Raw genomic sequence first — 14,680 nt, forward strand, 5'->3', positions numbered from 1 at the left:
GCATTGGGCTCCAACTCAGTGAGGAATCTGATTGGGGTTATTCATTGCCCCAGCCTTGCGCACACTCTAAAATAAATAAAATCTTTAAAAAGTCATTGAATAAATAACTTCAGGGCAAGTACTAAGTTAGTGAAGTCTTATTTGGGGGCATGCACCTGCTACCTTGAGGATGGGTCATCCAAGGTTGTGTGAAGTGGGTAAGGAACTTCCACACCCTGCAGTTCCCTTTCCTTCTTTCCAAAGGTGTCCTGGAAAGTCCCTGATGTAACCAGTGGAGGTGTTTGCAAAGGGTACCCTGTCCACTGCCAGTCAGCACCTCCCTCACATACCTTGGGTGCTGACCAAGCTGGGGTCTATTTAACGACCTATCATTACGACTGGCCTTGGCCACATAAAAATACTTAACATCCTTTCTACTTATGGGTTATGAACCCTGCCTGAAGGCCTCTAGGCTCACAGTCCATTCTTAATAAAGTGATTATAGTACAGACACTTCAAAATCAAACCAGGTGGGATTCTGAGAGTGTGGTTCTGTCCTGATACCACCTGGTCTTACCAATCTTGCTCTTCCACAGGACTAAGCCACTTGCCTCACAATCTAGAAGTTATGAAGCCCAAGTCCTACAGATAGGACTCAAGTCCAAGCTGTCTTTACCAGAATTTCCTCCCCAGTGTGCCACACACACCTTTCTAACAGTTTAGGGACTTGATTTTAATACACCTAGGAAGGACTCTGAATTCCACAAGGTAGGTCAGGATATTGTTATAGTGGCCACAGCGTTTCAAGGAGCCCAACGATAGAAGAAAAAGTCCTGACTAGATTTGAGAACGATTTCTTGTTATGATGAACCAGAAATACAAGATTCCACTGAAAACTGGAACAGTTGACAGAATATGGTTGAACTTATTTAAACCTTCAAGGGAAATAGAGGTTCAAACAAAGCCAATGAATGGAGAGGCTCAGGATTGGTTTGGGATAAACATAAGGACAATAGCATTCCAGGGTGGGTATCTTCTGACTCCTAGAAGGTATGTGCTATCATTCTAGCCCTTTCTCTGAACAACCTGCCAAATGAAATGGCGATTTCCTCTCTATTGCAGGTGTAAGCCAACAGAACAGCAGCTCTTAGGACATGATACAAAGCCAAGAGCAAAGTATTTCAGGGTCAAAGTGCACAGACCCAACCCACCAGCACACTTGTCATGTGGTGTCAACTTACATGGGAAGTAACTTTAATCAAATCTGAAGTGCTACCACGTGTAACCTGTTATGCGGCCCTGCGGCTATATCAGTGTCCCTAATTTACTACCCCAAAATATCAATGTGGCAGAATTCATTTTTGAGCTTCAGATTTTCTGAACAGTTCTAAGAAGCTATTAAAGATTATGTAGAACAGAACCGTTTCTCAGAAACCCAGGAAGTAACACTGATGGGCTCTTTCTGGGGCTTTATCCACGGGGACACAGAAATGACGAGAGGAATGTCAGAATATCAGAGCATATGACAGATGAAGGGAGGCAGAGGTGGGAAGAGTGTGTTCTAGCCACAAGGCCACCACATTCATGTTTAAAGAGAAGTCAGAGCGATTGGGGAAAAAAACCCCAAACACAAAACAAAACCCAAGTCAGAGGAAAGAAAGGTTTCATACAACACAGTATCAAAAAAAGTAAAAGGAACACACTAAATGCACAAACTGGTGGCAAATAAGTCCATAGCCTATTGTGATAGGTCCTTCCAGCATCGATCAGGTTTCTTCTCCATCTGTTATCTCAAGGTTATTTACAGATGTGGTGACTTTTGAATAAGAGTCTCTCACAGTAGGGTGGACAGGTTTCAATCATTGGTTTCTGGATCTGTTTGTGCCATGTAGGCATCCAACTCGGCATCCAGGTGTCCTTTTGTTTTCGACATGTATGCATCCAACTGGTTGTCCAGCTGCTCCTTGGTCAGCACAGGGCGAGTGAGGGCACCTCTCCCTCGTCCACGGCCTCGGCCTCGGCCTCCAAAGCCCCCTCTTCCCCGACCTATCATACCCCGACCTGGCCCAAGGGGAAAAAAAGGAGACAGTTACAAGTAGGTTTAATGGATGTTATGGCAAATGCCCCTCAGAGCAGCAGGGCCTAGCTGAGAAAGGCTGAAAGGGCAGGGCAAAGAGGAGAAATCTGGAAAATAGGAAACACATTGGGTAGAAAGCAACACATGGAAAGCACACATAATGAATCCCTGTTTACATGCTCATCTCTATGTGCTGTTTAAAGACTTTATTGTCAACAAAGGGAAATTAACTGACAATTAAAAGAATCCTAACTTCTCCTAAAACAAATGTATCTTGAGTTTGAGACCCACTATCGGTTCATAATTAAAATACATTCTAGATAACCCCACTCAGGGAGGAAGTAAAAGGGGCACAGAGAAACAGGGGGGAGGGCTAAACAGTTCTTAAAGCCTTATTGGAGATCTTTCTGGAAAATTATCTTCTCTCTTCTCAATTTGTTAAACCTAATGAGCTCACCCACCCCACATTGGGAGCCTGATGAGTTATTCTGACATAGGAACAAAGTGAGAGGATGGGGGGGGGGGGGGGGATGATACATTTAGAGTAGCCACTTCCATCTCAGATTCTAGTCGCCTTATAACAATGATGGTTATCTGAGAGGTGGTTTCAATCCACTTAACAAAACGTAGGCAAGGTTTCTGGAAAGCTCCTTTAGAATCCCCCAAGCCCTGTAATGCTCTCTCAGAAACCAGGTCAAGATAATCTGGAAATATGCTATTTCATCCTGAAACCCAAACTAGCTTGTACTTCACTCAGAAAGCCAAACATATAATGGGAGCGAAGAAAACAAGTCCTTGGCTATCAAATTTCCTTTCCTAACAGTTATTACCCTTTGGCAACTTCAAGGTCATCAATTATGGAAGACCCACCACACACTGCAAAAGACCAGAGCAGATAGAGGCAGAGGCCACAGGAATAGGTTTTCTATCCCGCCCCGGGCAGGTGTTGTTGAGAGTTTTCCACTAAGCTCTAAGTCAGAAAACTCCCATGAGATTTGGATTAATGACAGCAACACCATTAAATTCTTTCCCATCTGGGTCATGAGGTCACAAGACAAATATCACTAAGTCTCAAGGGTAAGATTATCAACAAGAGTCTGTCAGTTAACTGACACAGTACCTTCTTGCTTTCTAAATTGATTTAAAAAAAAGTCATCTCTGATTTCCTGTAGACACAAACTGTGCCCTGACTTTACTTGGCTTCAAAGTCAATACCCAGTTCCAATCTCATCATCCTTTTAAACTGCTTCATTTTTGTATACCTCCCTTCTTTATTCTCAGACTCACAGTGGGGTTTTGAGCTATGGGATGGGTGTGTGTGGTGGTGGGGCAGGGGCACAGAAAGGTAAAACCTTAAACTGACAATAGGACTTAAATTTGCAAGAACCTGGAAAAAGACTGCATATAGTTTGGCTCTGACATGTACCTGACTGGCTCTCAGACAACCCATGACAGACTTTCGCACTACCAGCATGTGAATTTAGAAAATAAGCCAGTTTCAAAAAACAAAACAAGACAAACAAATAAGCCTGCCTATGACTTAAAGCTGTGCAGAAAGGTGGCTCTGAGTTTTGAAGGGAGAGAAATAAGGGGGAGCTATTCTCTGAAGTTGGTAGCTGACTAACCTCTACCACCGATTCCGCCACGACCCATAGCTCCACGCCCTAGGCCCCCTCTCCCAGGACCTCCACGACCTCGAACACCACCTCTTCTTAAGCCCATTCGGGGAGCTACGGCTCGTCCACCTCGGAGCAGGTTTTGACCTTGGAGAGGAGGCATACAATGTATATGCAGGTAAATCCAAGAGAGACAAAGTAGACTCTAACCAAAGGAAGGAGGTGAGGGTTAAGTGAGAGTTAATTCAGTTAATTTTTAGGTTGGGTTGGGGCAAGCTGTACACCAAGTGTGAACAGATCAAACTGCTCTTTATTCAATCAATTCAGTAAGTCTGACCACAAACCCATTGAAGAAGCTGGGAGTTAATTAGTAAGTACATACAATGAGTATCTGAATAACCAGATAGGTGCGCCTAGCATTACCATAGATTTAAAAATAAATGATATGGTTCCTGCTCTCAATACATTCTTACAAGGGACAAGAACAACACAGGGAACAGTGTAACAGTGCCCAAAATATAACACGTAGCTATGGGTCAACTTGTTCTCTTTTCCAAATAGAACAATGTTTCACTAGCACAGAGATGGTTAGTTAAGATACAGGCCATGGGACCAAATATTTCTCAGATCTGACTTATTTCTAGAACTTGCATGTGCTTTGATTCAAGCAGCAGCAGGGTGTTTAGACGGAATGGAGATGACATGAATTACCTGTCGTTATGCAGGTCATAGCCTCTCACCATTGCACATTATCAGAAAGGGAATGGTATCGAGAAAAGACATGCAGCACTATTAAAAATACGTGATTTCAAAAGTTATTATATTAATACAAATTCAGGATTCAAGATGTTAAAACAAATGTGTCCATAAGCAGCCCAAGAGAAAAGGGAGGGGTAGGCCCGACAATGATCAAGTACACAGCACTGACCTCGGAGCGACATCCCGCCCCTAAGCAGGGTTCTGGTGGCACGTCCCCCACGCAGTCCTCCTCGGGGTAAGCCTCTCTGGATTATGGGCAGGCCTCGTCCTCCGATTGCTCCCCTGGCCAGGGTCCCTATGGGTCGGCCTAACCGTGCCTGGATGTTACTCTTACCCAGGCGCTGCTTTAAGCTCTTCTGGAAGAAAAGGTGTTGGGGGATTGAGATCAAAAAAAGCATTCCAGTGGGATTCAGCAACTCAAAGTGCAGAGAAAAAGAAGCAAGTGAGATGGCTGTGTGCAGGGAGATAAATAAACCTGCTGTAGGTGTCACAAAGATCCTAAACCAGAAACTAGCCTTTGCCTCAGGACATGGTATAAAAGGAGGAGAATTCTGATCCAGCTTCAGTACGGTCCCCTGACATTGGCCCCAACACAAGTTACCTCTCTAGTCTGGCTACAGATGCCATAGACCATTCCTCGGACTCTGTATCTCAAATCCTGGATTCTGCTGTTTTTGAAGCACAGGTTGACAATGATATGACTTGATTCGTACCTGCCCAAGGACTACCACTGTCTTCAGAAGCTTACTCAAACACCATGGGAAGTTCATCACACTCTGGGAAATATTTAAATTATAAGTTCATTTGAATTCTTGTCATTTAAAAACAAGATTTGATTTTTTCAGTCAAAGAGGCCAGGGTGTTCCATTTTTCCTTTGAATATCTATCTCCAGACGGTCCACTTTTTACCTTAAGATGTAAATAAACACAAAAAAGTCAAACTTCCTTTCCTTACATTTCTTAAATCGCTATTAATTCCATGTCTCCCCTTGCAAACACCTCCATTAAGCCAGTACAATGACCTTTTAATTCAAAATACTCAAATGTATCTCCAGTGAAAAGGCCAACTTGCATTAGAATTAAGACAGGTGACCTACAATCACAAAACTCAGGGCTGTATTTGAGAACAAGGACACACCACACACGGAGATTTTCAATAAACTGTCCCTCAGAGAGAAACTATTAAAACCGTATCTCAGCGAATTAAATTCCTTCAAAGTAAAAGGAACTGTGTAGCCTTGAACACAACCAAGGCCCCAGCAAACCCGTTTTCCTATAAAGCCATCAGTCAGTATGAATGAAAATAAATTCTGTGTATCCTCAGACTTCACCCATAGATGGTTACCAAGGACTTTTTCTTTTGCAACCACATGCTTTGAGTTGTTGTTATTAGCTTTCTAGCACAACATAATAAACTGCTTCTAATTAAAAGGGCAAGCTCTGAACATTATGCACCTAGGCATAACCAACCCTAAGAGTCTGTCGCATCATTCCCCTGACGGCACACATTAGGAGGTCAGGACTTCATTCTCCAAATCCCTTCTGTTCAGTGATCCTGAGTACATTCTCCCAAAACCTGTGCTTCAGGGGATAACGTATAGAGACCTCAGCAATAGAAATCTCTAACACAGCAAGCTTAAGGATGTTCCTATACCATCTAGCTTTTACTCTAGAGCTAGGCTGTAATGCTAAGATTATATGTGGCTATTTAAACTTCAAGTAAATAAAATTTAAAAATCGAGATCCCTGGGTGGTGCAGCGGTTTGGCGCCTGCCTTTGACCCAGGGCGCGATCCTGGAGACCCGGGATCGAATCCCACATCGGGCTCCCGGCGCATGGAGCCTGCTTCTCCCTCTGCCTGTGTCTCTGCCTCTCTTTCTCTCTGTAACTATCATAAATAAATAAAAATTTTTAAAAAAATTAAAAAATAAAATAAAAAAATAAAATAAAATAAAAACCTCCTCAGTTACACTAGCCACATTTTGAGTGTCACACATGGCTGGCTGGTAGCTACCAAATTTGGAGAGCAGATAAGAATATTCCCTTCACCGCGCAAAGTTCTATCAGACACCTCTGCTCCAGAGGCTACTTTCTGCCCAGCCTGTATTTAAAGCTTCTTCTAGAAAGGTCCCTTGGAATGATCTGCCATAGATTTATCTTTAGCAATTTAGAACTGCCTCTCTTGGAAAATGGTGGGGCCCTTTTTACCGCTTTCCTGGGTCAGGGACAAATACAGGAACTCCAAGGCTTAAGGTAGCTGAAGCAGAAGGCCCTGTTTATTTTTGGTCAGTGAGCCCAACAGTTCAGGGTGGGGGTGGGATGGTGTTATATTTAACCGCTGAATTTATGCACAGCCATGCAGTGCTACCAGTTAAAGTCCTTACAGTTGCATGGCATCGCCCTCCAGACGCCCAGCCACAGCTTGGACATATCCTTCCACAGCCACTGTCCGGACTTGCATATAAAGTCTATGAATAATAAAGAGCAGGTTTTATTTCAAGTCTGAATAGGATTATCTCCTACTGGAAGTTTGAAAAATAACCTACTAATTCTTAATTATTCAGTGCTCTCATTCTATTTTACTGACAAAACTTTAGGTGCTGTGGAGATGAGGGTCACCTTACTCTTTCTCTATTTTAGCACTGAAAATCCTTGACTAAGGCTGTTCAGACTTCCTATGCTCAAGGAAGAAACAAGAAAATGATTTCCCTCATGTGTAAGTCACTCAATAGGGAATAAAGCATTTTTTGAAAGTCATCTAAAACAGACACCAACATTTCTTTGTGGGAAAATCCAGTCAATTTACTTTAAGGGCAAAGGATCAGAAAGAAAGAGATTAATACTCATTGATAACACAGAAACAGGCCACTGATGGCAAACTACCTAAAAGAGAAAGACAATGAAAGTTACTTATTGGTACCTGCCAAAATGGGAATTCTCTGAACTTCTCTTTCCTCCAGAGAAGTTTCTGCTTTTGCCCTGAGCCACCTTACAATCATCCATCACGTCCTGACAGCCTCAGTTGGACTGCCTGACAGAGATCACCAGCTGCTTCTGGAGCATTAAGACTCATCTTCTCACCTGCTTAAGTTTTAATGCTGCCTGGACAGAGGGTCTATTCTCCATCTGCTGGGCCAGTCTTCTGTTTCTGGCACTGGCTAGCTGCTGTTGTTGCTGCATCGAAGCCCGAATATTCACTGGCATCGGCTGTTTGTTCTTCAGCATATTAGTAAAGCTTCAAGGTCGAACAGAATGGATGTTTAAATAAAAGCTTTATTACAAAACATTTATTGGCATTTTCATGGCTTGCTAGACCAGGAGCTCCAGATCCCACGAACTTTAAGTAAATGTGGTACACTTAGATCAAGGCTGATGTGGGTTAAAGACTCCTCGGCTTCCACAAACTTGCAAGAATCAGAAACTCAGAAACGCAGCTAAGTGCAGCAGCACATTCAATCAAAAGTGATAACAAGGGCTCAGGGTAACGGCTTTTAGAGAGGTGGGAGGTATGAAAAACACGCAATAAGCAGATATGAGGACAACAAAAGACAGAAAACGTAGTTTCAAAGACAAACAAAGAAAGCCAAACTCTTGGGGGAATTGGAGGGTGGCTGTAAGGGCGAATGTAGGGAAGGACCAGAGCACCTTCACAGCCCATGGTAGTAGTACACCCATGTAAGTCATCAGAGTAGATCTCACTTTCTTCATCTATTTGTTCGTTCAGGTACATAGAAGCATGAAAAATCAGTATATCATAGTGTAAGAGATAAGAAGCAGTACATATGCTTCAGAAAAGGCAAAAGCAAACATCAAGTCAATCTTCTGGATCTTTTGTGGTCTAACATCAACTAAATAAAATCACTGGTCAAAGGCGCTCAATAAAGAGCTTTTGGCACCCTAACTTTTTTTAGTCTGATGATTACTTTTCCTGACTGCATGTGATTATTTCTGAGAAAATCAGATTACTTTAATCACTTAAAAGCTTGTGAAGACACTCCTCTGTTACTCCTGTCAAAGTATGTTTAATTGTACAAAAAAGAACACTTAACTGTAAAAGAATCTAACACAAAAACAAACTAAAAGCAGAATTCAAAGAAAGAGAAATGGAGCAAAGCAAGTGCCTCTTACAAGGCCCAAGAATGGCATTCAAGGGCCTTTGGACATATCCACAGCTTGCTGCCTGCCTCTTACAGGCCAGACACAACACTGCTGGCCTTGGACTGAGCAGCAAGCCTCCTGCAGCCGAGGTACCATGCTACCGAGCTGCACCACCCCTGTATCAATGTAAAAAAATGTGAAGAAGAGGGAGGGTGTGAGGAGTCTTTTTAAAATACATCCCACCAGCTAAATATTTCAGACAGCTTAACATAAAAATCTACTGATAAGGGGTTTTGAAACAACCGCCCAATTTGTTTCGTGTACCACATCAGATGCAACTAAAAACAGAGGTCTGTAGCCTTCTGTTGGTATTTACAACTGGTTTTTGTGCATCGGACCCCAGGGCCAAGTTAAGTAATGTTTTCTTATGAACGAGCTGAAGTTGCTGTTGGCTGCCTCACCGCTCATTTAGAGACATCTTGGTGGTGCTTTTTAGCACAACTTTCGGCGCTGACTGTGCAGCCATCTTCAAATCCCGAGAATCTACAAAGGACAGTAAGAGGATAAACCGAGTCAGACCAAGGACCCCCTCGTCTCAAGGGCAGCGAGGGCCCGACAGGCAGGACAACGGACGACCTGTCTCGAGGACCGACGCTCGCCCTGAACACCGCTCCGGGGGCTCCAGTCCCCACACACTTACGGCCAATCCGGGCCTGGAGGCCACCGCCCGACCCCCAACGCGACAGAGCGGACTGGTCTTAACCCGGACCGGCCCTCGTCAGCCGGGGCCGCGAGGAGCCTCCGCACACACACGAGGGTCCGAAGGCCCTCACTGGCCCCGGCGGAAGGAGGACCCACGGGGCGCCCCCCTCAACGCTCCCCATCCGGACGTTGGTTTCCGCCGCCCGCTCCCCTCCCCGACGCCGCCCCCCCACCGCCGGCTCCGCCCCCCCGGGGCCCGCCGCCCCGCCACTCCCCCCACGCTACGGAAACGCACCGAAGGAAACGGACGCCAGTGCGCCTCCCGGGGCTGCCACCACGGCTGCGGCGCGCGGGCCGGGGCCCGGCGGAACCTGACTTGACTTGGTGGGCGGTTGGTTAGAGATGTAAGCGGTAGGTTGCTAGGTTAGCTCGTTGTTGCCGGCCGACTGCCTGGTCGGCCGGGTCCGCCTGCTTGCCCGGCCTGCCCTTTCCTGCCTTGTGTCGGTGCCACCACAGCCGCCGCCGCCGCCTCCCGCTCGGTGTCCAAAACAAAATGGCCGCCACGCCCAGAGCCGACTGGGACCGGCTAAAATGGCGTCGACGCAATTGCGTCAGACGTCAGATCCGCGCACAGCTAGGGGGCGAGACGTTGAACGCTACGCCTGCGCGAGGCTTGGGGCGGAGCCCTGGAGAGTAGGCGGGGTCCGGGCCACTACTCGCCCCGCCCACTGAGGGGCGTGGTTAGCGCGCGCCGGCCCGGCTCGCGGAGACCCGCGCGGGGGCGGGGGAGACAGCCGTTGCTCTGTCTTCGCGGCGCCTCGGCCTGGCTCAGGGCGGCCGTCCGCAGCTCTGCGCGCGGGGTGTGCCCCCTGCCCCTGGCCGAGCAGCACCTGCTGCTGTCTCCGAGCCCCGAGCCCGGGAGAGCCAGGGACGCCCGGGCTTCTGTTTCTGTTCCTCGTCTTGAATATTGTTAAACCCCTGTGGGCGTTGTGTCCGTGTTCCCCTGATGATGCCCTCCCCATCCGCCAGTCTGTGCACCTCCATGCACACCGACTCGGGACTTTCCCTGGGCCTGGGTGCACAGTAGGAACACGCCGGGGTTGGGCAAATGAGGCACAGGCGCTTCTTTGACTCTTCTGCGCGCAAGTGCATCAGGGTCTTTTGTTTCCCTCCCAGCACCTGCACGTGTGTGATGGTCTGCCATCCTTACTGAACTTCACCGCTCCTTCACAACGTCTAGCGCACGGTAGGTCCTCAGTAAATATTCTCTGCAGACTGAAGGGGAATTCTGGCTTTGTAGCTGAGAAGCTGAAGTCTCCTACATTTGCAGCTGGAACTTCGAATGCCTACCTTCCTGGGCCTTGAGCATTCCTCAGCCAGGAAGATGTAATGTCCCCTTGACCTCTCTCACAATAAGATCCTTTACCAAATAAGGTGACTTGGGAGTGAGGAACCTTGACTTTCCCACTCACTTCCAGACCCCAAAGGAGACAGACAGCAGCTGGCCAGAGAAGAGCCTTTAATGAAAGATGAGTTGCAGGCCTGGCCCACTACTCTTGCGCCCTTGGTGGAGGGTGGGCAAGGGTAGGAGTGTAGGGAGGGAAGCAGGGGGATGGGGAAGGACGCTGGCCACTGGGGGTGTCTGCTCAACTGTTTTCCCAGAAGAAGTTGTTACAGGCCACTGTGAGGGCAGCCACCAGCACCACATACTCCTGGAAGTCCACCTCCCCATCTCCATTCTCATCTAGCTCTTTCATCACCTTGTCCACAGCATCCGCATCCTTCTGGGCCTGTGGAGGGAGGAGATGGAGAGGTGGGTACATTGGGAGATAGATAGTATGGAATTGGGCTAGGGAGGTGGGTGATTGGGAGGAAGGAGGGAGAACTACATCTAATTATGGGACTGTTCTGAATCCTCTTTAACACTTGGGCAGCCCAGGTGGCTCAGCGGTTTAGCGCTGCCTTCAGTCCAGGGCCTGATCCTGGAGTCCAGGGATCAAGTCCCGCGTAGGGCTCCCTGCATGGAGCCTGCTTCTCCCTCTGCCTGTGTCTCTGCCTTTCTCTCTGTGTGTCTCTCATGAATAAATAAATAAAATCTTAAAAAAAAAACAACAAAAAACAACTAACACTTGTGGCCTTCTGTTACCCACCAAATAAGCTCCTTAACAAGGCAGAGTAATAACAACATTGATGACCGTATGGTGAGTGCTTATATAAGAGTAGTACACTCGAAGCTTTACAAGCATTGTCTTGTAAAATTGTTAATTCTAGCACAAATGCTAGAGGAATAAACAAATTAACAGTTGGTGGTTAAATAATGTGCCCAACTCACACAGCTGGAAGGTGACAGGATCAGAACCGAAACCCCAGGACTGATAAAACCTCGAAGCTGGTGCACTTACTACACTTACTACTGGCTTCTGTATCATAGAGCCCCTGTCAGCATTTGCAGCCTACTTTTCTGCATCTTTCATTCGGGTCAAAACTACTGAGCGTGCTCCATATTTTTTTTTCATGCTTTTGTTTATGCAGATACCTCCTAAAATGCCTACATTTACCCTAATAATATTCCAAAGGAAATCCACAGCTCAAGTGCCCCGTCTTTGGAGAAGCCCCGTTCAGTCAGGTTACTATTGTCCCATAATCCTTTCGGGCAATTCTGTTAATGCTCTGTGTAGCTCCTAAGTGGCTGGCCGGAGACTTCATGGGGAGGGGGTCTAATTGCTTCCGAGTTTCCTGCCAGCAGACTGGGGGCCTCTTTTGGTCCTTCAACTGCTCTGTCCTCAATAGTTCACTTCCCAGTGTTCATGGTTTACTTTCATGTCAGTCTTTCCCTCCTAGACTGTGAGCCTTCTTAATGATGCATCTGCACAGGTTCTAGCACTTAACAGGAGATGAACAAATTAGGGTATTTTTGTCTTGAAACAAGATAAGTATGGGAGCCCAGAAAAATCCAGGAGAGAAGTCTGGCAGAGGAAGAAGATGATTGGAGTGGGTTGGGGGTGGGGTGGGAAGGTGGCAGAGAGGTCCCCAGGTGTTCCTCCTCCCCTCACCCATACCACCCTGTACGCCTGCCCTGTGCTCACGTCCAGGAAGCCGGAGAGCTCAGTCTGCAGCAGCTCCTTTAGCTCCTTCTTGCTCAGCTTGTACTTGTTTCCCTCCTTGCCCGAGTGGGCATGGAACACATTGATGAGAGTCTTCATCGCTGTCTCCAGCTCAGAGCCCATTGCGTAGCTCACCTACCCACCCCCCACCATGGAAGTAAGTAGGGGACCATGCTCAGGGTATCTGAGGTTGGGGTGAGGGGAGCCCTCAGACCTGGCCTGGTCCCTTACCTGAAACCGCCATGAGATCAGAGCCACACTGCACTTTATCTCTCACTGAGACTTTAGAATGTGGGAACCCAAGCAGGCCTACCTCCAGGCTTGTTCTCTCCCTCAATCCATATCCCAGCCAGAGGGACTCAGGGCTTGGGCGGTGGAGGTGGAGCAGCTCTGGACCTCTGCAGTGGCTCCAGTGGCCTCTGCAGTGGCTCCTGGCTGCCAAGGTGGACACTGAGGAGGGTGAGGCAGGCAGGCGGGAGTGGTCACAGGACACTGCCAAGCTTTCTCTGGCTCTATTTTTACTCTGCTCTGCTTGCCTAGCACAGCCCAGCTCTGCTGCTGAGGGTGGTGGGCTTCGTTCCTCCCCACAGCCTTGATTCTGCTGTCTGCTCCTAGCAAGGAATCAGTCTGACGCCCTCAGCCAGCCTGATGGAGTCAGCCAGAGTGGCTGGCCTAAGGCTTCATGCAGGAGGGGGATCTAACTGCCTCTAAGCTTCCTGTTGGCAGACAGGCCTCTTTTGGTCTTTCAACTCTGCTCTGTCCTCAACAGGTCGCTTCAGCTGTGCTGGGGTGCACCTCCATTACCTCTAGTTTGGTTCCTCCTACTTCTCTGCAGAATCAGGCCTTACATCAAGTGATGGTGGGAAGGGAGAGAGGAATGGCCAAGCCTTTCCCCAGAGCCAGGGCTACCAGTGAAGGTGAGAGGAGGCCTCTGGGGCCTGGTCCCTCTTGCTGCTCACTCCCCCACCTAGGCCCAGCCTGGATGATGTGAGGACAGTTTGTAGGAGAATCGAGCCATGTATTGGGGGACATGAAAGGCTGAGTGTGTCCTCTGAATTCCAGAGGCTGGTGAGAAGAGGGACACGGAAGGCTTTGTTGAGGAAGGGGACTGCCATGCCACTGGGTCTCTTTCTTTTGGTCTTGGGATGGTCATCCCCTCTGCAGCCTCAGGGGACAGCTCTGGTATCTCAGATCAAATGTCTTTGTCCTCCCCCAGGCCTGAGGGCTGAACAATGGGCCCTGATCGAATGACATTCCATCTTTACAATGGGAGCCTTGTGAGTGTCACCTGAACTCTGGACACGAGGAACAGTTGTCAAAGAGATGTGGGGAGATGGAACCCAAGCTGAGGCTGATGGAGAGAAGAGGTTGGCTGTCGGTGGCCCCATTATTGGCCCCATCCAGTAGGGGCACTTGAGCAGCCTGGGATTTTATGTGGGGGGCATTTGGAGAGGACTTGGGCAGGGGGTGGGGGGTGGCACACAGCAAAACAAAAGGAAAGAGTTGAAGGAAAGAGGAGTTTGGAAATCTGGGCCAAAGAAGGAGGAGGGGAAAGGCAAGGTCATGTGAGAGGAGAGTTGGGAGTGGGTGCAGGACCTGAATGCCCCCTCCTCTTGATCTCACGTGGTCCACGCTCTGCCACCCCCAGACTTCCCTGGGACCTGAGTTCTTGGCAAGGCTAGGGGACGGTCAGGTGGGGGCAGAAGCAACAGTTCCATTTGCTTTCTTCTGCTTACCCAACTGGAAGCAATGTGGGGGCTGCCCTTCCCACCCCACCCCCAGCCCCTGGGAGATTGAGGGAACTTTGGAGGGCTCCAAGGAAGCTTGGTGTCTGGTTTCCCCACTGGCTTCTTCGTTCTCTGAGGAACACTGCACACCTCCCTCTGACCTCCACTGGCTTCCCTGCACTACCATCCGCACCTTGTCTCTCCCAAATCCCAAACTGCTGTCCCTGGAACTCTTCCCAGACCATTTCTTCCCACCCCAGACTTTGGGAGCCCCATCCAAGCCCCCTCTCCCCCTAAGCTGGCCACAGCAGAGACCCAGCACACAGGGTGCAGGACACTCACCGTCAGTCAGCCTGGACCTGAGGTGGGGGCAGGTTCTGGACAGATGGACAGTCTGCAAATGTGGTTAACGGAGCTGTGTGGGGAGACTAGTCTTCAGGCCTTCTCCCGCTGCCCCCCCCTTCCCACCGGCTCCACCCCTTCCCAGACAGACACCCAGGGGGCCAAGGGGCCCAGAGTGGACAGAGGCGCCCTCTGTCTCCCGAGCTGGAACAGGTTGCCCTGTGTCCTGTCCAGCCTCACTGGCTTCCCCTCCCCCACGGTCCCCCAGGCAGGGCC

At 48.5% G+C, this 14,680-nt stretch overlaps 2 protein-coding genes and 1 long non-coding RNA gene across 14 annotated transcripts; 1 reads left to right on the forward strand and 2 right to left on the reverse strand.

Moving 5' to 3' along the window:
• Positions 1–817: 817 nt before the first annotated feature.
• Positions 818–9,817, reverse strand: LOC112647754 (chromatin target of PRMT1). 12 transcript variants are annotated; one of them, XM_035719150.2, is made up of 7 exons: positions 9,527–9,810; positions 8,991–9,072; positions 7,513–7,666; positions 6,816–6,899; positions 4,601–4,784; positions 3,682–3,819; positions 818–2,040 (listed from the first exon to the last, which is right to left on the reverse strand). In XM_035719150.2, the coding sequence occupies exons 2-7, from the start codon at positions 9,053–9,055 to the stop codon at positions 1,835–1,837; spliced, it is 831 nt and encodes a 276-aa protein (XP_035575043.1). In that variant the 5' UTR covers positions 9,056–9,072; positions 9,527–9,810; the 3' UTR covers positions 818–1,834. The 12 variants fall into 12 exon arrangements, with proteins under 12 accessions (XP_035575043.1, XP_025284689.1, XP_048968601.1 ...); XM_025428904.3 differs by having other exon boundaries at positions 4,601–4,787; XM_049112644.1 differs by lacking the exon at positions 9,527–9,810 and adding an exon at positions 9,230–9,443.
• Positions 9,818–10,733: 916 nt separating this feature from the next.
• On the reverse strand, positions 10,734–14,466 carry S100A1 (S100 calcium binding protein A1). Its single transcript, XM_025428915.3, has 3 exons — positions 14,405–14,466; positions 12,318–12,470; positions 10,734–11,021 (listed from the first exon to the last, which is right to left on the reverse strand). Exons 2-3 carry the CDS (start codon positions 12,456–12,458, stop codon positions 10,878–10,880), a joined length of 285 nt encoding a protein of 94 aa, XP_025284700.3. The 5' UTR covers positions 12,459–12,470; positions 14,405–14,466; the 3' UTR covers positions 10,734–10,877.
• On the forward strand, positions 10,920–13,790 carry LOC125755448 (uncharacterized). The gene is made up of 3 exons (XR_007412050.1): positions 10,920–11,044; positions 11,764–12,492; positions 13,552–13,790. It is a non-coding gene; the product is annotated as an uncharacterized LOC125755448 (long non-coding RNA).
• Positions 14,467–14,680: the final 214 nt, after the last annotated feature.

This window comes from Canis lupus, chromosome 7, assembly GCF_003254725.2.
Source record: "Canis lupus dingo isolate Sandy chromosome 7, ASM325472v2, whole genome shotgun sequence".
Classification (NCBI taxonomy): domain Eukaryota; kingdom Metazoa; phylum Chordata; class Mammalia; order Carnivora; family Canidae; genus Canis; species Canis lupus.